General features: G+C 40.2%; 1 protein-coding gene across 10 annotated transcripts in view; it reads left to right on the forward strand.

The window, feature by feature from the left end:
- The window catches only part of Pde4d (phosphodiesterase 4D), a 1422283-nt gene that overhangs the window by 1169259 nt on the left and 228656 nt on the right, over positions 1 to 24368 (forward strand). The window contains exon 1 of one of the 10 annotated variants that reach the window (XM_021208487.2): positions 360 to 1131. The exons of the other annotated variants lie outside the window; for them this stretch is intronic. Within the exon in view, the coding sequence (XP_021064146.1) occupies positions 1067 to 1131 (65 nt within the window). The 5' untranslated portion in view covers positions 360 to 1066. Of the gene's footprint in view, positions 1 to 359; positions 1132 to 24368 lie in introns of those variants that run through there. 10 annotated transcript variants of the gene reach the window in all.

Below are 24368 nucleotides of genomic sequence, written 5' to 3' on the forward strand. Positions count from 1 at the left end.
TGGAAATGACTTTCTGCTGAGTCCTCAAGTCCCCTCAGCTTCTCTGTCCCTGTTGCCACGTGGTAGCAGGGAGAAAAGTGACTTTGAGGTAGTTTCTTTGATTTTTTTTTTTTTTTTTTTTGATAAAGAAGATACAGAAGAAAAGCTCAATGGCTAGGGGTGTGTGCCTTATCAAGGTGCTCAGGGAGGGAGTCCTTTCTGACTAACACAGACAACTGCTTTTCCAGAGGAGGGCATGGCCTTGAAAGTCTCCAGAGCTCTGCTTGTCTGCGTGGCGGCTCCGCTGTCCTGCGTTCTGCATTCACAGTTCCGCCCCTTTGCTTTGTAAGTCAGCAATTGACCAGGCCGGGTTGGGCGCTTTTTTTTTTTTCTCTCTTTCTCACTTCCCTGCGATGTTTTGAACTGCCTTCTCACAGACGTCATTCAGCCCTTGAGGAATAGTTTCTGCCTGGTGAGACTGGATGGTAATTCTCATTCACAAAGACTCAAAGACTCGCAGCCGCGTTCTCAGGGGACACAGCGGAAATTGGCTTGGCAGGTACCTCGGGCCACCCAGCCCACGGAGCTCTGCTCCTCCAGCGGACTCCTTAGCTCTGCACAGAGCTTTGTCCCCGCGGTTGGTCGCCCTGAAATGAAACTTCCTTGACAGCTCGCCCTCTGCGTGTCACCAGGCTGCCAGGCACTTTCCTTTTGCTCTACCTGAGTGAGTGCCTAGGGGAACAAACCTCTAAGTCCGTTGTTATGGAATTGCAGAAAAGAGATTAAGTGACCGGTTCGCTGGGCTGGCTTCCCTTGTGACCCAGATGAAGAAGAGATTCAAAATCCAGTTCCTCTGTGGGCAAGGCAGGCAGAGAAGGAACTCCCTTCGGAAGAGCCCAGTGCTTGGGCATGAAAGAGGAAAGCCCGCCTGCTGCCGGCGACATTGAGAGCTGAGGCAGGAGGCAGCCTTCCCAGCCAGTGGAGAAACCTCCAAACCTTCTTTGTGGAAAGCCTGCTGATGAGTATTGATCCGAAGACTTGAACATTTTTCCTTTCCCTTCTCCGTTTTGTGTCTCCCCTCTTCAAAATGAGCATTATAATGAAGCCGAGATCCAGGTCTACAAGTTCCCTGAGGACAACGGAGGCAGTTTGGTAAAGTGCTTCTTTCTCCTTCTTCCCCTTTAAGGCTGACATAGAACTCAAGTAACTTAGTAATTGCTGATGAGGGGCGATGTTAAAGCTTTCAGGAAAAACTTATTACTAGCAGTTCCCTTATATATTCCTGATTTTCCTTCTTAACCTGTCTGTTCTATCCAGCGTGTGTGTGTGTGTGTGTGTGTGTGTGTGTGTGTGTGTGTGTGTGTGTAACTCCTTGTGGGCCATAGGAATTTATTTAAGAGTCACTTTTAAGGGAGAGAAGAAAGCAGTGGGTTTTTGTTTTGTTCTGTTTTTTTTTTGTTTGTTTGTTTTGTTTTGTTTTTTTAATGAAAGCTTGCAAGTTCTCGGTGTTTGACTTGGTGGCCTATTTTCTCCTCCTTTTTGAGTACTGTAAATGTTGCCTTGGCTACTGCCAAGGGTTAGGAGTTAATGATGCTAGAGATCTTTTATGACGTATAGAAAAAGCACCTGGAAGATAAAACCACGTGGCTAAACACGAACATATCAAGTTCTTTCTCATCCAATCACCTCCTCTTTACTTTGTTACTAATAGGTTGTGGGTAATATAAAAGTTTTACTTTAGTGAAATGTAAGTTCACTTCAGCTGAATCTAACATGCATCCTACTTTTCCCTAACCCTAACTTGATAAGCTCATATACATATGGTCATTAGAGAAAACTTCCTAATAAAATTAGTTTGGGCTCTAGAATAGCTATTTATAGAATTCTCCATGGCTAATTCAGAGGGAAATCCTCTCTGTTAACAGTTGTAAGTGAACAAATCAGCTAATTTCATGGATGTGGAAAAAAAAAAATCATTCTCGGGTAAGGGAAATAAAAGCAAAGCTTGGGGTAGCATCAGGCAGGCAGTGAAACAAAGGATGTATTATGTAAGCAAACAAACTCACATGGAAATACATGAGTTATCTGCATAGGATGCCCAGTGCTGGCTTGTGTGAGTGGCTGACTGTTCGCTACTTTTCATACCAGCACTTCATAGCAGCCTGGAAATAAAAATAGGGCCCTCCGTTGTATTTCTGTGAATTTTAAGAAATTCCAGAAAAAGAATCTACTTCTTACAAAACTTACCATTCCTTCCTAAAGATTACATTAAATAGCTTTATGAGTTGATTGTGAAAGGAAACGTTGTAACTGGAGATATATTTGCAAGGTCCTTTTTTTTCCAATTCCCCCAAACCCCCCCCCACCAAAAAAAAATTACTGGAGAACACATAAAATCCTTTTATAAATTTATGTAGCTAATGCAAACCTCTGACACAGCAGTCAGATTATAAGTGGGTTTCACGCATTTATGATTTATATCACAAATAAGTGGGAAAAAAAGATCTCAGTTAAATAAATAGCATCGAGATTTATTTTTAGCTCCAGGGCTCAAGTGACAATAATTTATTTATTTCAGCTGGCTGTAGTTAGTAACACAGACAACCCTTGTGCTTAAGTCATTGTCACAGACTGTTCTATTATGTTAAGTTATATGAGATAGTCAACAAGTAGAGCCACAATTCAAAAGACACATGAAAATACTGATTTGCTGGTGAGTCCCCTTAACCTTAAAAAAAAAAAAATCTACATGGTGTTGCTGTTAAAGTGATCTTTGTATAATAACTGAATGTCACTGTAATGTTACTGATCCCTCGAGAGAACTGTGTACTGCAGAAGCATCTCTGGTTAAGCCTACACGTGACTGAAGGCCATTGATTAACTGCTTGATTGAGTACATCACTGTATGCTTCAAATAATTAGAACTGTGAGCGCCATGGGACTATAAACAGTTCTCCCTTTTATGCTTATTTTTAAACATCCCACACATATACACACATATGCATATGCACACGCACACACACACACACACTTACACACATGCACACATATTCGTGTACACATCCACTACCTAAAATATGACATCTCTGTACCTCTCTCTCTACCAGTGTTGGGGAGCTCAGCTTGATAATGTGGTCATTCTAGCTCCTCGGCCATCTTCATCTTTTACAATTGAGTTTACATGAAGGAACCCTGTTAATTTACCTTTTACCTTTCTTCATTCCAAGAATATATATTTATTTGTTTATATGTTTGCTTGTTTGTTTATTGAGAACCTCATCTTTTGACTTTACCATCTTGCTTTGGTTAGGTAAATCTCTTTTCTGTTTCAGTGGCCCACTTTCTCCAAATCTCCTGACCTTCTCCAGGAATGTCCCAAACCCAAACCCTATCTTTAGAGGGTTTTTATCTGTCCTAAGCAAGTGTCCAGTGCTTCAGGGGACTTCCTGTTGCTTTTTTCCTATCTGTTGCCCCCACCCCATATGTATTGTACCAAGACATCTACTCTCACTTGCTGGCTATAGACTTATTCGGACCCAGGGCACAGTCATGAGTGATTACATAACAAATTCACAATATTTCACTCTCCTTATGCCACTTACACAATCTTAATTTTAATTAAAACTTCATAAATTAAAATGTATAATTATTCTATTTGTGTTCTTGTAATATATGTCACAGATGTTAAGTTTAAGGATAAGGATTGCGTATTTATTCTGTGGCTGTTTATCAAATACTGACTATATATCATGATCCAGCAGAAAATGACTTGGGCATAGGGCATAGATTCTCACACATTCTTTTAACACTTTTTTGGCATGAGTTGAGAAAACTTCAATGTATACTCTATTGTTCTCTTAAATTTTTCCTTTTCTTTCTTTTTTTTAAAGATGTGTTTATTTATTACATGTAAGTACACTGTCACTGTCTTCAGACACACCAGAAGAGGGCATCAGATCCCAATACAGATGGTTGTGAGCCACCATGTGGTTACTGGGAATTGAACTCAGGACCTCTGGAAGAGAAGCCAGTGCTCTTAACCACTGAGCCATCTCTCCAGCCCTGTTCTCAGGAATTTAGTAAAAATAGTAAGTTTGCTGCTGAGGCTTTGTCTGCATTTCAATTTCTGTATTCTTCACATTCTATGTAATAAAACATGACATTTACTGTTTTAAAGATTAACTTTATGTGCATCGATGTTTTGCCTGCATTTATGTCTGCCTGAGAGTGCCATACACTCTGAAACTGACTAGAGCTACATACATTGTGAGCTACCCTGTGGGTAGTGGGAATTGAACCCGGGTCCTCTGGAAGAGCAGCCAGTGCTCTTAACAGCTGAGTCATCTCTCCAATTCCCCCTCCAAACATGGCATTTCTTTTCCATCAATATTTGAACTTTACATGTCTCAAACGTTGATTTACTTCATAGCCACATATCAGTGATATGATTTTATTAGTTTAATTAAAATGCGCGATTTAATTTAAGTAAAAGAACCAAGCTATTTGTTGGCCTTCAAAACATAAGTGACCACTTGTAAATAAAACTGCCTTTGTTCCTCCACAGCTGTCAGAGCTCTCTGTGTCTGCGGTCCCTTGTCATTCTTAAGATCCTTGTGTGATCTAGTGACAGAGCTGGAGCCCTTAAACGTGACTGCAGCTGTCATGAAGCAAACTTTAAGCTTATTGTTGAACATATAAGCTCTACTTATAGGCAGGAAGGGCCTGGAAGCTGTCTTCCAACACTTTGTTGCTGGGTATTTTACAGAGTGAAAATGACAGGATTGGGAATTGGGAGGTCGCAGGATTTTCACAGCGATCGATTCTGCATTGCATGATCTCTTCTTCATGAAGAAAACGTCACTCATGAAACTTTCATTAAAAATCTGATTGTGCATTTAAACAAGCTAAGCTTTACACACACACACACACACACACACACACACACACACACCCCACTCACACACATCCTTACATCCTTACATACAATTATATATGGACAATTTCTTCTTCCCCAGGGTCCAAAATTTTTAAGCATCCCAATAAAAAACTGATAACATTTTCTGAATTACGTCACAGCTCAGACCAATAAATGGTTACACACTGTTTGTTTGTTTTTTAATTAGCTCTCTTCTCCTAAGGTCATAAAATTTCAGGCTGGTTGAGCATTGATATTTTAGCTTTAAGACCACGGTTAAAAAAAAAAAAGCTTTTAATTAGACTAGCATGACTAGTCTAGAGTATTATAAGAGAGAGAGAGAGAGAGAGAGAGAGAGAGAGAGAGAGAGAGAGAGAGAGAGATAACATCCCTGATTAATATGTAGTGGAATAATTATTTATAATCCCCCCAGCGCATCCTCACCTGTCCTTTGTTTCAATTTAACTTACATACTGTACATAGTTGCTCACACCACTAACTGTCCTCTTCTCAGAAATTAAACAGATAATTGTTGTTGTTGTGTTCCTCTAATATCACTAATAATGCTACTTATAGCTCTCATCTTACGGAGGGCCTTTTGTGAATGAGAACATGGAAGAATTTAACATATGACATGTCATAAACCACGGAAAGGAGGGAGTTGCTATATCTACATTCTCCAGATGAGAAAATGATGTGGGCAAGGCCCTGGAACTGGCAGCTGCCAGAGAAGGCTGGGGACAGAACCCAAGTGTGCCCATTTGAAAGATAATGTTCTTTCTCACTTCAGCAGGTCGCCCCCCTCTAATGTCTGTTTAATTAGCATTTTTGTGTGACTACAAAATTGGCCATCTGGTGAGTACAGCTAAATGTACCACAAGCTGTAGAAGTTATCTTCTTAGAAGCATGAGAGCTGATGTAGTTTGGGACTGGGTGTTGAACACTGTCTGAAAGATCTTTGTACTTCCTTCATTAAGTCCATTATATTCTGTGCTGCTATGAGTCAGGTCACCTGTGTCCTACCAAGGAGAATATGGAGCCTCAGACCATCCTAATTGAATTAGAAAGTTTAATTCTGTTCTATGCAAGCTCTTCCAAGGTACAAAACCAAAAGGAAAATGTCTAAGACTTTGCATGAAGTTTCAAACTATTAAATATTGGCTTTGAGGGGTATATAAGCTCCCTGCCTGTGTCCTTTATCTTAGAAACTTTGTGAATAGAATGATATATGGAATTTGCATACTTACTACATTTCCAACATACAAATGGTTTTGCTTGAGTGACGATTGACTGTCAAAGTGCTTTATAGCTTGGGCCACAGGGTGCATGTGTTTAATCTAATTATTTATGTTAAAATCTTATCTGTATCCTCATTAACACTGTGTGTGATGGACAGATCGGGAGTGATCCTGGTGACTGGTGAGGAAGTGCTGAATTAGAACGAAATACTTACAAAGAGCATGCGTCTTTAGTCTGGCTACTACATCTCAGCTTGTCCTAGACTCTTTCCAGCTTCTACTAATGAGTCAAGTTCCCGGTAAATAGTACCATGTGCCGAACTTTCCCCAGGGTCATGCATTAATGAGGCAGATATTTTCTTGTGCATAGTAGCACGTAGACCTAATTTGAACTCTTCTTCTCCTTCGCGCTGTGGGAGTGATGGTTTGGCCCCTATAACTAAAAATTGCCTTTTTCAGAGGTAAAGAAAGCCCATACAGTAGTCCCTCTGGCAGGCACTCCAATCAGAGCATGGGGTTTATTGCAAAAGAAGGTGTTGGGGGCAGAATGTCATCATCAAATTAGGGTGGTTACTCACAGGTTCACACAATTGGTGCTAGTAAGATTAAGCCAAAGGAGAGGGTGAAGCTGAAGAAGAAGGATTTAATGGGGTTTTCTGCAGTTTTCACGTATCTCCTGGAATGATGCCTGGGAGACTCACAGAGATTCCCGTGGAAAACAGTAATGCTGAGCATACAGAGGCCATAGAGCTAGCCTAAAACAGGAACAGTGGTGGCCCAGCTATATTCCAATGAGCTGAAAAAGAAGCAGAGTCTACCAAAAGCCAACGTAAGAGCTGTACATTTTCTGTGATCTCAGCATTCAGGAGGTAGAGGCAGGAGGATAGGAAGTTTTGATGTCAGCCAGACTGGACTAAGTAGTAAGATCTTGTTGAAGAAAGAGGGAGAGGGAGAGGGAGAGGGAGAGGAGGAAAGGAGGAAGGGAAAAGAGTGGGAAGAAAAGGTCATGTTACAATTATACATAGGGGTTGAAGATGACTCTTCAGTTGAAGTTCTATCTCTCTTGGCTCATGAGGTAGCTTAGCAGCTAAGTGTGTTAGCTGCCAAGCCTGGTGACTTGAGTTCAACTCCAGTACCCAATGATGAGAAGAGAGAGAATTGTTCTCTGACCTCCATACACATGGCTATAGCATTCCCAAGCACACACACCCTAAATAAACACATGTAAAAGAAAAAAAAATCTATCTCTCCAGGGATAAGGGATTTTGGGAAGGACTGAGACATTATGTGGTCACAAAAGATAAGGATCTAGGATGAGGAACAATTAAATGTTAATGTAGAGATAAGTAACTGAGGCCGTGCCTGAGATGCGCCTCTGCTGTCCAAGTAAGTGCCTCTCTGTGCAGTCTGGTTTGGCATGAACTAGGAAGTGTTCCAAAAGAATAAAGATTAGGGAGAACTGCTAGACTTGTGGGTACAATTTCTTAGCACAGCAGGGGAAACATAAATTCTAAGTAGTTGATAGCTGACCTCAGTTTCCTAAGTGATTGGTCTCCTAGGAGCACCAAGGCTACCAGGGGAGGCTGTGAATGTGAGAAGGAACCCGAAGGTTAAGCTGTTCTTCACAATAAAACAGTACCAGAATACAAGGGGAAGATGTCAGTGGAAGAGCTGGAAAAGGATGACCAAAGATTAGGAAGCCTTCCAGAGAGGCCCCATCCAGATCAGAAACGGCCTTCTACTCTCCTAGCAGCCTATTCTGTTTAATCACACTGCGGACACGGGAGTGCTTGCGTTAGAAGTCACAACACACACACACACACACACACACACACACACACACACACACAGAGTAAAAGTCATCCTGTGTCTCTATTCCACTTGAGAGAATACAAGAAATTAGAAGACAGGTGGAACACACGCACATACACACAGATATACACGCATATCACACACACATATACACACAGACAAACATACACAGAGAGAGAAAGACACACACACACACACACACACACACACACACACACACACACACACGCCTGACGGTTTAGTTTGGTTGGTTGTCAAGTTGGTTTGTTGACTTTTCTCTTCTTAGATAAGATCTCACTGTGTAATCTAGGCTGTCCTTGAACTGTTATATAGCCCAGTCTGGCCTCAAATTCACATCCTTTTTCCTCATTCTTCTTCCACTCTTGTATCCTAGTCCTGATGTTTTTAACCCACCAGCCTAGAAACCTTTGTTTGTACCTAATTCTAGTCTCCTAGTTTAAATGTTAACCCATCACCCCTGGTTACCAGTGGGAATGAGAACAGATAAGTAACGTCTCTTTGCTGGCGTTTGTAAGTTGCTGCTCCTAGCCTCTTTTCATTCTGTAGTTCAAAATATTCCTTCCAAACTGTAAATGACACCAATGTGACTCATTGAATGTCTCATTAGATGTAGTTTCTATACATGATTGTTTTCAGAACTCCTAGATAAGACTGCCCCCATTGTACCTAATTTTTCCTCCAGTTTAAAATATATCCCAGATGAGTCATTCAGCTCTGTGTCATTAATTTATGTGAAACATTCATGCATATGTAGAATCCAGAAGATTATAATTTCAAGTATCCATGATATCACCCCACTACAATGGGGCACAGGACTTATTCTTCTGTGTCAAGGAATTAACATAATACCACTTTACTTAGAATAAGTCACTGTAAGATCTGTCTTCTTGCAGCCAGTGGTATTCTTATGTCGTAAACTTCTACTGGCTGTGACTTTTTTTTTTTTTGTTTTTGTTTTTGTTTTTTGTTTTTTTTTTCTGCTGCTGCAACTTTGTCTCAAAATGTCAGGAACCTGATCTATGGCTACATCACCAGCCAGCTAGGGACAGTGGTACCTAAATCCGCTAGAGCAGTTGCAGGGGACCAAATAAGGGTGATAGCCATAGGATACTGAACATCTGTTCAGTCAGCTCAGCCTGCTTGTCGGGCATAGGATGGACTTGGTCTCATCACGGCAACCGTACTGGGTACAACTGTAGCTGCAGAGCTAGGGAAATCGCACAGCTACAGGAAAACCCTGGTCTGTCTACAGCTAACCTTTCTCCATGGACTTCGGCTATCGGACGCGATGGTCTGTTTTCCCTCACTATTCACACTTCAGGTATACCTGGCTATCCTTGGAGGTATTAACAAAAAGCGGCAGCCTGTGACTTAGACTTCTTTTTCAGTCCTCCACAGTTGAAGCATCACCTGCCTCTGAGAACATGTCTCCCTTTTCTGCTTATTTAACAGTCTTCTCCCCCCCCCCCCACACACAAGTTTTGCATCCAGTCCTTTAACCGTGGACCCTAGAGATGTGTAAGAAATAGAGAGTGGACTTTGACATAGCTCCATCCCTTAGAGACCTAGCTAGTTCCTTCTGAGTCACTCAGCTCATTGACCCTCCTGCTCTGGTCAAGACTATAAATTGCACTGTTTTCTTCCTTTCTGGCATTGGGCCAATTTGGAGAACCATAAACTCTTTTAAATAAATGGGACCACAGAACAGAACCTATAATCTATTTCTCCACGCCCCTTGTCCCAGCTAGCTGCTGTCAATGTTTTGTTAGTCTTTAACATTTCTGGTCAAGTTGGACCAAGAATGGCTGTTAGAACCAGTAGCGAGGCTTACATAGTAAATGAATTTGTTGGAGAAGAGCATTTAAACTCTAAAACGTGCTTTTGAAGTGAAACAGGCATCTGAGAACTAGTTTACAAATAAATGTATGAAGCTGATTGTTATTCTTATTTGTAGTGGACTTTAATGTCATTTCTGACACATCTAGTATAATTTAAGTTTTTAAATTACATTCTCTCTCTCTCTCTCTCTCTCTCTCTCTCTCTCTCTCTCTCTGTGTGTGTGTGTGTGTGTGTGTATGTGTGTGTTCACATGTTGTGTCACATGTGTAGAAATCAGAGGACAACTCACAGGAGTTGGTTCTCACCATCCATCATGTAGTCCCGGGGATTGAAAGCAGGTCACCTTGGCAACAAGAACTTTTATACATGGAACCAACAGACTCACTCTTATAGCTTCCTAAAACTGGGAGCTCTAGAGAACAGGGCCTCAACGATCCTCTAAAAGGAATGAGATCTCATTTCACCCCACTACAGTAACCACACTCTGGTCATTACATTTTTGCAAGTCATACAGTTAAGTAAATACCTGTAATTTGTGTCTTAAGTTATAAATTCATTTTTCTTCTCCTAATCTACTTCCTTTTCATTGTTGTTGTTTCTTTATTGTTTTTAGCTTGAGGTAGGGCATCACTATGTAGCCCTGGCTGGCCTGAAACTCATTATGCCTAGAACTCTCAGAGGCCAATCCTCCTCTGCTTCCCGAGTGCTGACATCAAAGGTGTGTGCCAACATTCCTGGATTCCTAATACACTCTAGTCAGAAACCAAGGTGGCCACTTGCCTTGGCCGAGTGCTCATTGTGTGCCAGCACTCTTCAGGGTTTGGAAGAATGACCCTATGGCGTCCTTTGGGCAGATCTGATGACACCTCTTCAGTTTACTCCTCCCATTACTGAAGAGGAAGCCAGGGCCTGCTAGGGTCACCCAGACAAACTTGAGTGGCCCACAAAAGGATCCCGTGCATCACACACTTTCCTAAAAATTTAAATGAGCTCTTTACTGTTCTTTTTATTTCTTTAGCAGTTTTATCCATTTATATAACTTTTAACCATTTTCGCCTTCTAATCAATCCCCTCTCATCTACCTCCCTCTCTCTCAGAAACCTTTCTCCTTAGCAAGTCCCCCTCTTGCTTTCACATCTTGCATGTGTGACCCCGAGTTTAGAGTTCCTAGCCTGAGTGCAAGGACATGACGACTCTTCCTTCAACATTTGCTTCATAAGATTCTGCAACGTTGCCTCTAACGAGATCTATGCGTTATCACATTAAATCGGTCATGTCTACAGTGTTCAACACAGGCCCGGCTTCCTGTAAGTTTCCAGGAAATTCTTTCCAAACTTAAGAATTTTAAAAAGTAAGTGATATCAAAGGAAAAAAAAGAACCTAAATTGTGAGTTTCCAAGTAAAGAAGAACTATACATTTGAAAACTGGGGTGTTTAAGCTGACAAGGATGGCTCAGAGGTCTGGGCACTGTCCTTTGGTGTTTCCATGGGAGCCTTTGCTTCTGGGGTTGTGTCATGGCCGAGTTCTTCCATAATGACATTGCCAGGATATCCTAGCTTAGTTAAACTATCTTCTCCTCTACTTCTAAACTGTGTTCTGGATTGTGTAGTTTGCAGCTCTGTAAATCAGTTACTCACAGATGTACCATTCAAAAAAAAAAAAAAAAAAAAAAACCCACTAAACGCAGATGTTTTACAGGCCATTCACAAATCATTGTTCGCAGGTCCACAGCTGAGCCTACCATGTTACAGTCTGGGCAGGATGCCTCTTTAGTTTGCCCTTTTCTTTAAGTCCAACAGAAAACGCTTAAGCCCCCTTCTCCCCCGCCCCCCCCCCCCAAAAAAAAATATGAGATCTACTTAGGTCTGTCCTAAAGTCTGGAGTGTCAGTTCAGGATGAGCTCTGTAGCCATCAAGACAACAGACGGTAAAAATGCAATAAATAACAAAAGCAAGCAATTAACATTATATAGCCGCTAATATCTGCTCATTATGAGTAATTATTAAAAGTGTAAAACTATTACTATATCATGATTAACAAGTGAACTTTGTGTTGGGCTAGGAATTCTAACTGAGGATGGAGCTGGTGACCTCCAGAGAAAAGAGGATCATGGGAAATACCCTATTTAAAACCAAGATGATTAATTTTGATCATGTTCAGGTGACTTTTCCTAGCTAGTGGTTTGGTGGGATGTACTGAGAACTGCTCTGGGCTCAGAGAACAAATATTGCTCCTCAGTTGGTGATATCCACTTGAGAAAAGGGTGCCAGGTGGCTGCTTGTCATTTAAATGCCTCGCGATGTAAAAACTCTTTAAATATACATGCAAATGACATTGCTCTAGTGGAAGCATCTTCAGCATCACATATATGTGGTTTGTAACACTGTTTTGATTATCTGTCACCCATCCAGGGTCTATGTTTAAAAATATATATAAACTCTTTCTGGACGTTGAAAATCAAAGAAAAAAAAATCTGGTAATTTTAATTAACAAAAGTCCCATCTGTAATCCTGACTCAGGTTAAAAGTGACCCTAATAGAAACTAGAGATCGCTGTTCCCCACTTTGTTTCCACTCCTTACTAGAGGTGGCACTTATTATAACTTCAAAAACCGCAAATTATAGTTATTTCTCTGCTTATAAATTGCATAGAAAAGGAATAATGCAATATAAAGTATTATGTTTGCCCACCCCAGCTCCTTGCAGAGTGATGTTTGGATGGTAAACCCATGGAGATATGTACACAGTTCACTCCTCCCTGCTGATGTATAGTTAAGTTAACCAACTCTTAGTGCTAGTGACCTTCCTGGCTGGCATCTATACAGTTTCCAGGGTCTGGAAGGCAACTAGTGGGGGAATAGCATTGGCAATCAGGGTCATGCTGATAGCAGATGAGGCCTCATAGTGGTGACTGGGCAATTTATAGGGTCAATACTACTGACAGAACAAAATTTAATTATCTGGGGCTGGCAAGAGTGCCCAGCAAGAAACTCTGAGCTCTTTTAACACTTAAGTGCACATACATATAGACAGACAGACAGATAGATATACATTTGGATGGATGGATGAGGCAGAATCTCCTAAGCCACCCCACCACATACATTTGGATGGATGGATGGATGGACGGATGGATGGATGGAGTAGAGCTTCACCAAGCCATCCCATCCTCTTTTTCTCTGGCCTTTTTTAAACAAATGTTCTTAGAAAATTACCTCATAGATAAAATGTTACATTAAATGGGAGTTACAAAAGGATATTGATATTATGCTCAAAGCAGTGCTTCATTCTCTAAGCTCATTATAAGTTCAAAGCAACAGTTTTCGCATGGCCTTGCCTTATCATAACGCACACCTGTGGCTTCATCCTTGGACCTGGATGCTTTTCCTTGAGCTCAAATTTGCCCAAGTCTATATGTTGTTTTAGTGTAATGTAAAAGCTCATCGTAATTCTTATTATGCAGCCTTTACTTACTATTGAGAGGAGTGGGCACATTCTATTCTTGATTCTGACTTTGTTACATCATTCTAGCAAACAACTAAAACCATCTCTTAAAACTTTCTTCTTAAGATTATTTGAACCAAATCAGGAACTCTATAAAATTATTAGTTCATCTAAACACTAATTCATGAAAGTTCATCTTTATGTTTATGTGAAGGAAATATGCTCAGGGATAGCCCTCTATTCCTAGCACCAGGCTTGCTTCCTCGTAAAGCTGTCAGTAGACAGATAGCCCACTATCCCTACAGAACAGCTAATTGCTCTCTAACAAAGAACCTAAAGAATTATAAGTAATCTGCTGTTACTTATAATTTTTAACCAGATAGCACTGTGCTAAAGAGTGTACTAAACAGGTCACAAAAACAGAAATTTCTCCTTATGATGCGGAGTTATAATGTCTTTGGGGTTTTTGGTTTGCTTGATTCACATGTTTTTTTCATCACTCTCAGTGTGCCACCTAAAGAGAAGACAGTTCCATAAATCTCTGAATACCCATTTCTCCTTCCTATATCCTAGAAGCTATATGTCATTGTAACCCTTCCTGCCGTCTGCTGCATGAGTCGTGTTCTTCAGTGTCACCAACTAAAGATAATTGGTACCCAAAGAAGTGATCACACAGGTCCCCTACCCGATTAGCATAGCCAACCATCTCATGGGTCCATGAGTGCTGATTGCTTACAGCTGAGAGATCACCTACTCGGGTTCACTGAGCATCTTTGTTGAGCAGCTAGGTAGCCCAACATAGCTGCTGTCTTAGCCAGGGTTTCTATTCCTGCACAAACATCATGACCAAGAAGCAAGTTGGGGAGGAAAGGGTTTATTCAGATTACACTTCCACATTGCTGTTCATCACCAAAGGAAGTCAGGACTGGAACTCAAGCAGTTCACCAAGCAGGAGCTGATGCAGAGGCCATGGAGGGATGTTACTTAACTGGCTTGCTTCCCCTGACTTGCTCAGCTTTCTTTCTTTCTTTCTCTCTTCCTTCCTCCCTCCCTCCCTCCCCCTCTCTTTCTTTCTTTCTTTCTTTCTTTCTTTCTTTCTTTCTTTCTTTCTTTCTTTCTTTCTTTCTTTCTTTCTTGTATAGTTCATACACAATGGTTTAATTTTGCATTTCAGGAAGCCAATGTCCAGTTTAGTTATAGCTTAAGCTCTCCCATCCTTGTTTTTTGGCATTATTTACCTCCCATTTCTCCCTAATTTTATTTTTAGTATTTATTTATTTATTCATTCACTTATACAACATTCCAGTCTCTCCTCCCAGTCCCATGTTTACAAATGTGTAGTTTCCCCATTATCTCTCCCCTTCTCCCCAGAAATGGGGAAGCCTCCTTTGGGTATAACCCACCCTGGGACAAATCAGCTTGTTTTCTTATAGAACCCAAGACTACCAGCCCAGGGGTGGCACCACCCACAAGGGGCCCATCCCCCTTCATCACTAATTGAGAAAATGCCTTATAGCTGGATCTCTTAGAGGCATTTCCTCAACTGAAGCTCCTTTCTTTGTGATAACTCTAGCTTGTGTCAAGTTGACACAAAACCAGCCAGTACAGCCGTCATATCCAGGCAGATCCCAAAGCTCTGGCAGAGACCAGCTTATCCTAAAGCTCTAACAAGAAAAACTGACCTCTGACCTTCTACGTCAGGGAACAAATTAAATTTAACATTCTTGCTTAGGTTGTGAACTTTTCCATTACGAAGTCAGCTTTTAACCTCCCCATACTTAAGGTTCAAATATTTTGGAATGCTGAAAAGAGAAATTAAGGCTTGATCCTTAATTACAGGGGGAGTGATTTAGTTGTTTTAACATTGTACCCAGACTGTTTCCAGCCACTTGACCTTCTACTGTAATTCTATAGCTTTGAGAACTAAAGTCAGTAAAGAAAAGGTTTCCTGTCTGTGGGTTTATCATTTGCAAAGCAAAGGTCCATTTTACAGCCCTTCAGTTAGCAAAGCTGGATCTGCCTCCGAGCAGCTGTTAGAGAAAGCCCTTACCTTTTAAAAACGTGCATCGGTGGCTATGTAGAACATCCCCCGTGGGGTACAAGAGTTCTGATTTTATTTTCTATTACCCTTGGCTTTTGCTTTACTGCCATGAGAGACTATTCTTAGAGCACAAAGAGCTTCTCATCCCTTGCAGACTTTCATTGGTAAAGAGAATGATTTAGAAACCTCGGTAGTTGAATCCAGGCTTGGTAAAGTGGAATACATCTGATAGAGTTGAGCAATGGTAATCAAAATAATTCCTGTGGGTTGGACACGAATTTGGGGGTGGGGTGCTGGTGGTGGTAGTGGTGGGGTCCTAAACATCTGTACTCTTTTAGTAAGTGATATTTTCATTCTAAATAAATGATTTCCTCAGTAGCCTCCTAGCAAAGAAAAAACTGTCTGCCAAGGTAAATATTTAAATGTATTTTGTCTAAACAACTTAGAATTGGCAGGATTATTTTTATTTTGCATTGAATTCAGCTTTAGTTCTTTTCAATATAAGCTATAGGAAGTCAGAGGCTTTAATGTAGGCATAGAGAGCAGCCATGAGGAAGGCACGTCAGAAAAGAAAACAGTGGGAAAGAAATGAATTTCAAATTAACATAAAGCAAAGAGTTAATATTTGAAGTAACTTGTAAAAAAAAAATCTATCCCTGCAGACAATCCCCAGGACACCTTTAATTGTGGGTGTCTCAGTCAGAATTTGAAAAATAGTGTAAGTTGTTGTTTGGGAATAAATTAATAAGGGTAATAAACGCACTCTTGACTGGGCAGTGGTGGCGCACACCTTTAATCCCAGCACTTGGGAGGCAGAGGAAGGCGGATTTTTGAGTTCAAGGCCAGCCTGGTCTACAGAGTGAGTTCCAGGACAGCCAGGGCTATACAGAGAAACCCTGCCTAAAACAAACAAACAAACAAACAAAAACAAAAACCCCAAAAACAAACAAACAAAATAAACCCAAACAAGCAAAAATAAATAAACTCACTCTTGCTTTAGACTGACCAGGGCTCTCAGTTAAGCTTATCTCTGTTACTGTTGTGGGACACAGTTACATTCCTTTGCTACATCAGTGGATCCATGACTGCTTCAGTCTAGGTGAGGTCATTTCCTCAAACACAGGGATCAAGCAGGAAAGAGTAGCCACAGCACAGATCCCATGTAGGGAGTCGGAAGAAAATGGCATTAATGTCATTCCAGAGTTCAGCTAAAGTGCTAGCCTTTAAGGATTAAGATTGCCACACACAGCCCTCTGTAAAGGTGAAAAACTCCCTTTCAAAAAAGATATCAAATTATTAGTAGACTTTGACAATGAGTGACATCATTCCATGTGTCTGTCATACATGTGGTATGCTAGCATTGGTACACAGTTGTGGAGCCCCAGAGGGTATAGACCTTCCTTGGCTTCAGAACTGGGACCAGGTGATGAGTGCTGCCTTCCCAGTGCATAATGTGGGCCATTCCCCTCCACTGCACTTCAGAGTTGAGAAGGAAACTGGATGATTTGGATTTGAAAGTGTCTCCTGTGAATCTTAAATCCCTCGGCTTCCCCCTTTTAAGGAATCCTCTTGTTTTTAGTGTTTTGTCAGCGCATTCTTCTCTGTCTGTTTTGCTGGTGATTTAATTCTTTGTAAATTGTTAATGTTTCTGTGTATAAACCAATGATCCCCATTCTTCTAAATTGTCATTTGTTTCTTGGAAGTAAAAAAAAAATGGTTGAATTTCCAATCGACACGGTTTTAGATAATTTACTTCAATAAGCTAGATAATTTGTTCCAGACACCTCTGCTTCCGTAAACATCTGCCATGTGTGTGTGGATTAGGGGTTGAGAAAGCAGAACTCGTACTTGGTTGTGCATTTGGGTTTCACAAATATATGCACAGCAAATTCCATAGGGGCCAAAGACTTTAGACATTCTAATTTTGCTAGTTGGCTTAGACATTTTGTACAGGTGGAAGCTTCCTTATAAATGTCACACCCACACACAAAAAGAGTTCTAATCTGGAAGACTAGTCCTAATTAAAAGTACACAAAAAGTGTGTGCACATGTGCAGATCCCGCAGATGTTATGTGAGGCTGTGTGGAGAGACTGCTCTCTGAATTGTTGAGGAAGTAAAGCAAATGAATATTTTAAAACCTTGCCCATAAATAACCAAGAAGTGAGCAAGCAAGTGGTTGTCAGTTTGTCATTTTCAGGAGGAAAGCTTCATTAATATTGCCATGTTTGGATGTCCAACTCCATGTTCGTTTTGGCACAGTTTAATACTTTAGGCTAGGAGACTATTATTCACTTAAAAAACAGTATATGATGCCAAGTAGGACATAGACTTCCCAATATATAATGTACTAGTAGTATATTGACAATAGTAGTAGTCTTAGTAAGAAAATGTCATTAAAATAAAACCTAAATATTATTTAATTCGAAAACTAAACTGGGAGCTGGAGAGATGGCTCAGTGGTTAAAAGCACTGACAGCTTTTCCAGAGGTCCTGAGTTCAATCCCCAGCAACCACTTGGTGGCTCACAACCATCTGTAATGGGATCCGATGTCCTCTTCTAGTGTGACTGAAGAGAGCAATAGTGTACTCATATACATACAATAAATAAGTAAATCTTTAATTTTTTTTAAAAGAAACAAACCAAATGTGAGTCTTGGTTTAATCTAAGTTTCTAATTTGGTGAAATTTAGAAGTCTATTAGTACAATAAATCAACATGCCTACTACAATCTATATTGGACCTTGATTTACATGGTCTTCTTAAAAAGGATACATTTATTTTCTAAATTAAGCTTTTCTTATAGACACAATCCTCTATGCTTTTTAATGTGCATAAGGTTTAATACTTGCCTACAATGATGCTTCAGATGAATAAAAGATATAACTGTTTCTATATGCAAAATAATTCAATGTTAAGACTTTTGTTTATGATAATTTCCCACAGTTTTGTATTAGGTAGTTTCTGTATAGACAGATAAACATTTAGTCCCTCTCATGTGCTGAATGCTGAGTATGAAATGGTGCCTCTTTCCACTCCATTATCAATTTCATAACTCAACAAATAAAATAATCACAGATGTCAAATTCTGGTTAAGTACAGTTACAGGAAATCACAGGATGTTCAATTAAAATCTCTCTCTGTGTGTGCATAAGTGTGTGTATATGTGTATGTATAAGTGTATTTGTGTGTGTGTGTGTGTATGTGTGGTAATATGTGTGTTTGTGCATAAGAGTGTATGAACATGTATGAGTATGTATGTATGTATATGTGTATATGTATGAGTGTATTTATGTGCGTGTACATTTCTCTGTATGTGTTTTACATGGGGCATCTTTATATAGTTTACACATGGATTCTGTCAAACTCAAACACCAAATGTGCTTGTGCTCAGCTGGAACCAGCTCTTCACAGAGCAGTGTACCCATTGTTTTCCTAGGCTTAGTCTTCATTTCCCCAGTATTTTCTGACTCAGAAATAAGAAAACAGTAACCAACAGGAATAACTGAAGGAACGTTTTGGTAGGAACTATATCAGATTGTCATTCTTTCAACATCATTGTATCCACTGAGGATATATGTATAGCTCGATTACATGCATTACATGCACCAACTGTAACATTTTGTAAGTTAGTATCTACCATCCCTGAGCCACAGTGTAACAGAGATTGTCCTGCCAGGAAAAATCCATTTAAGTGAGCGTGCTGCTGCTGCTGAACAGGATCACTCAGAAAGAACACCAAAATGAGCAGGAGAGGGTGGAAGGTAGGCAGTGAAGACTGGCCTGTATCCAAACATAGCACTGTGTTCCCTGAACACTGGATGCATCTCTTCACATCATTAAAACCTCATACAAGTAAAGGCTCCAAGTTTACTGCTCTTCCTAAAGCTTGCTTACTTCCTTATTCTCATTCTCTCTCTCTCTCTCTCTCTCTCTCTCTCTCTCTCTCTCTCTCTCTCTCTCTGTTTTTTCTTCTGGGAATTCAAATAATAATATAATTGAATCCTGGTACTTGATCTGTATCATAATTGAACCACATTTGCTTCATCCTTTTACTCCAAGGCTCAGAGGCTAAAAGGTCATTTTAAATGTGCGCAGCATTTGGAAAACCCACATAATGAATTCAAATCAATTTAGACTTATTACAAGGAGGCTTCTTTTTTCTCAAGTTCCACAATTCATTGCAGAATACACCATGTAGATTTCGTCTACATTTTAGGACTAAAACCTCATTATGCAGCTTCCTTCAGTGTGGCATTGAATGTAAGGAGTGGGAAAGCCCCTGTTTGCCATTGAAGCTTTTGATTTAAGTGTATTTTGTTCAGTCATTGCATTTAGGCTTCAGTGGGGTTTTCCAGCTGCCATGACAGACTGTCAGCAGCTGGAAGCGACAGATTTTCCTTTTCTTTATCACATCTCTGGGTTTAATCTAGCAGCCTCACCTTTTAAAAGTTTTCTCTATGTGCTAGGCTTTAGGTGTAATTTATATGCACTCAAGTGTTCTACAATAGCTTCAATATCATAGACTAGAAAATCCACCCTGGCTGTGACTGTGCAGTTTGTATGTCAACATGGGGTGGCATTGAGACAACAAGGAGCTCTGTGAAAACATCATACTATGTTCACAAGCTCATGAACGTACCATGAGGGTGTTTGGGGGGTGTTTTTCCTACTGGTTGCTCAAAAGCAAACAATGAGACCTGGAATTCCCCTCCCTCCCTCCCTCCACCCAAAAGGAGGAGTCTGTAGATTGTTGCACGATTTTCCTTTTGCGCTTGGCGGTTGATGGCTGATACACGAGGAAGGCTCTTGGGTGGTGTTTTGGTTTTGGTTCTTCAGAACAGCCTTTTGGGGATCTGAGTCATAGAGTGCCCACCCATACAAGCTGCAGAGTCCACTGTTTGTAGTGCATCCACAATTATGCAAATATGATCAATTTGAGACCTAATTACTCCTAACTCTAGCTTACATGCCCCGGCTCCCTGTGCCTTTCCATTCTGTGGCTCAAAGCAACCATTCCCTTTGTGCATTTGCCTGACCAGTATATTTGATATGATATGTAGTCTCCTGTGACTTGATTCTTTCACTTGGTACATTAGCAAGGTACATACATCCTACAGTGTTGTCAGATCTCTTTCTTTCTAAGAGTCTTCTTAGCCTTTTGTTTGTTGTCATTGAGACTGCAAATTTGTGATTTTCCCAACTTACTGCTTCCCAAGAACTCAGGAATTTATTAATAGCACAACTTCATTCTTCTTTATGATCAAATAATTTTTATCATTCATTCATTCATTCATTGGCCATCTTACTGATGGCTATTTCCACTGCATAAAATATTTATGTAAAAGTTTTTAATATGTGCATAAAATTTCATTTCTATAGATGTCTAATGAATTACTAGGATTGCTGGGCCATATGATGGTTTATGTTTATTTTTCTTTTCTGTTTTTTTGAATTTATTTGTAGTCCCATCCTTTTCAACTAGAGACAGTTATTCTCTTGAGTGGCTGGAGTGTTGCTCAGTTAGTCCTTGGCATATTTTCCTATAGATCATTTACGGGATGGCATTCCCTTGTATGTGAAAGTGTGCTCTATATACGTACTTCACTTCCTGAGCATCATCTACGACTCCTCAGAATGATGGGGAAAGTTACAGGCATAGGAGGGGAGGTGGCCAGATGCTTAGGAATCTGTGATGGGAGAACCGCATACTCAGGATTTGAATTTGTGGGATTTCTACTATGGGCATTACTTTATTTTTTTAGTTGGTAATATGACTCACTAGTATGAGAAGGGACTGTGTTTTTCTGGCCCTCCCTGACAAGTGCTCAGGCTGGAGCTTCATGAACCTGGACTCCTTTTCAGTCAGACAGTTGGCACTGCACAGTCCCATCTCATTGCCATCTGCCCGGGATGACATCATTTTTAGTTGCTGGAGCAAAAGTTAATTTGCTGACTTCCAATCTTTACAAGCCAAGGTATCATTTCAAAAGCAGATATTGTTTAATTCTTACACTGAAATAATGTTTCTTCACTGTTCTGCTCCAATCAGTCTGCCTGATTGAAAGGTTTAAAGAGAAGCAACCTAGTTCGATACACAATTGATGGCAAGCACTGGACAAGCATGAAGAGATGGTGAAGTGAGCCAGAGCAGAGAAGTGTGCTGGTGTGTCTAGGGTCCCGTGGTCCTCCTTTGTCCTTCTCTAAGAATGGCTAACTATTGGGAAAGCATCAGAGATGTCTCTGTGGTCACTCTCAGCAGTGAAAGAAAATTAGCTGTCATAGCTTGATATTTTTCTGTTTTCCTAAGGAAAAACCTAAAGTAACTGTAAAACACACCAGGAGATTCCGATTTCTGCTTTTGGTTAAATTCCTTTATCAACTGTGAAAAGAGCCAAATTGCATTTCATTTTGATGTATGCTTTCCTAGATTCATGCATTAGCTCAATACGCATTTGTTAATTGAACCATGTTATGAGTCCACACCATACAGTGATGGATGCGTCCTTGCACAGTACATTGGAGCACATGATTTCTAGGTCCAAACATAACTCATAACCTTCTCAATGTTCACATTCTAAGTGCTTTTCAGATACATTAACCAAATCTGATTTTGAAAATAACACGACTTTGGTTCATTTAGTATGTATGAAGTGAAACAACTTATCAATTGTCAGTGTGACATTTCTTTAAAAGTACATTTGGAAAGATAGGTGAGGTCAGCAAGATGGCTCAGTGTAGAAAAGTGCTTGTCACCAAGCCTGATGACCAGAGATCAAGTATCTAGAACTCACATGGTAGAAGGAGAGAACTGACTCCCACACATTGTCCTTTTACTCCTGCACACTTGGCAGGTGACCCTGCTCCAACATACATGTAATACATACATACATAATACATACATACATGTAACTTTAAAATTTAAAGAAAGATAAAGAAGGGCTAAATACCTACCTTTAATCCCAATACTTGGGAGGCAGAGGCTAATGGATCTCTGTGAGTTCTAGGACAGCCTGGTCCACAGAGAATTCTAGGAGAGCCAGAGCTACATAGTGAGACACTTTCAACAAACAAACAAAAAAGATAGAGAAAATTCATGTGAGTTAAGTCCTTAATGATAATGTGAAATAATTTGGTTTCATCAAATATTTATAAAACAGGCTATGTTTAGAGAGAAAAGTATATTTTGAGGAATAAAATTATGGCTTATTTTGCACCATGAAGTGAGATTGAGTGCAGACTGAGTTTGCAGTTAGGAGCAGCTAGATAGTGAGATTCACAAAGATGCTTCAGAGCAATGATGGCATCCAGTCATCCTGCTTCATATTCTATCTCTGAAGTATTGGTAAGACCAAAAAAAAAAATCACAAATCAAAGAGAGATGCAGTACTTCATTTTATTAGATAGGAAGACATCTTACATAATAAACATATTTTCTCTCAAATTAGAATAGTGTCTGCGTTTGGTGGCTGATTATGGGATGAACCCCCAGGTGGGGCAGTCTTTGGGTTGTCCATCCTTTTGTCTTAGCTCCAAACTTTGTCTCTGCAACTTCTTTCATGGGTATTTTATTCCCTATTTTGGGGAGGAATGAAGTATCCATGTGTTGGTCTTCCTTCTTCTTGATTTTCTTGTGTTTTGGAGATTGTATCTTGGGTATTCTAGGTTTCTGGGCTAATATCCACTTATCAGTGAATGTATATCTAGTGACTTCTTTTGTGATTGGGTTACCTCACTCAGGATGATATCAGGATGATATCCTCCAGATATCATTCTTGCCTAAGAATTTCATAAATTCATTCTTTTCTATAGCTGAGTAGTACTCCATTGAGTAAATGTACCACATTTTCTGTATCTATTCCTCTATTGAGGGACATCTGGGTTCTTTCCAGCTTCTGGCTATTATAAATAAGGCTGCTATGAACATAGTGGAGCATGTGTCCTTATTACCANTTGGAAGATCTTCTGGGTATATGCCCAGAAGNGGTATTGCTGGNTCCTCNGGTAGTACTATGTCCAATTTTCTGAGGAACTGCCAGACTGATTTCCAGAGTGGTTGTACAAGCTTGCAATCCCACCAGCAATGGAGGAGTGTTCCTCTTTCTCCATATCCTCACCAGCATCTCCTGTCCCCTGAATTTTTGTTCTTAGCCATTCTGACTGGTGTCAGGTGAAATGTCAGGGTTGTTTTGATTTGCATTTCCCTGATGATTAAGGATGTTGAACATTTTTTTTCAAGTGCTTCTCAGCCCTTCGGTACTCCTCAGATGAGAATTCTTTGTTTAGCTCTGTACCCCATTTTTTAATGGGGTTATTTGAGTTTTTGGAGTTCAGTTTCTTGAGCTCTTTGTATATATTAGATATTAGTCCCCTATCAGATTTAGGATTGGTANAAATTCTTTCCCAATCTGTTGGTGGCCTTTTTGTCTTGTTGACAGTATCTTCTGCCCTACAGAAGCTTTGCAATTTTATGAGGTCCCATTTGTCGATTCTTGATCTTACAGCACAGGGCATTGCTGTTCTGTTAAGGAATTTTTCCCCTGTGCCCATTTCTTCTAGGCTTTTCCTCACTTTCTCCTCTATATATTTCAGTGTCTCTGGTTTTATGTGGAGTTCTTTGATCAACTTAGACTTGAGCTTTGTACAAGGAGATAAGAACGGATCAATTTGTATTCTCTACATACTAACTGCCAGTTGTGCCAGCACCATTTGTTGAAACTGCTGTCTTTTTTCCACTGGATGGTTTTAGCTCCTTTGTCAAAGATCAAGTAACCATAGGTGTGTGGATTCATTTCTGGGTCTTCAATTCTGTTCTATTGATCTACCTGTCTGTCACTGTACCAGTACCATGCAGTTTTTATCACAATTGCTCTGTAGTACAGCTTGAGTCGCCTTTCTCTACACAATGGATAAACAGGATGAGAAATAAATTAGGGAAACAACACCCTTCACAACAGTCACAAAAAATATAAAATACCTTGATGTGACTCTAACTAAGGAGGTGAAAGATCTGTATGACAAAAACTTCAAGTCTCTGAAGAAAGAAATTGAAGAAGATCTCAAAAGATGGAAAGATCTCCCATG

The sequence above is a fragment of the Mus pahari genome, chromosome 11 (genome assembly GCF_900095145.1).
Source record: "Mus pahari chromosome 11, PAHARI_EIJ_v1.1, whole genome shotgun sequence".
Taxonomy (NCBI): domain Eukaryota; kingdom Metazoa; phylum Chordata; class Mammalia; order Rodentia; family Muridae; genus Mus; species Mus pahari.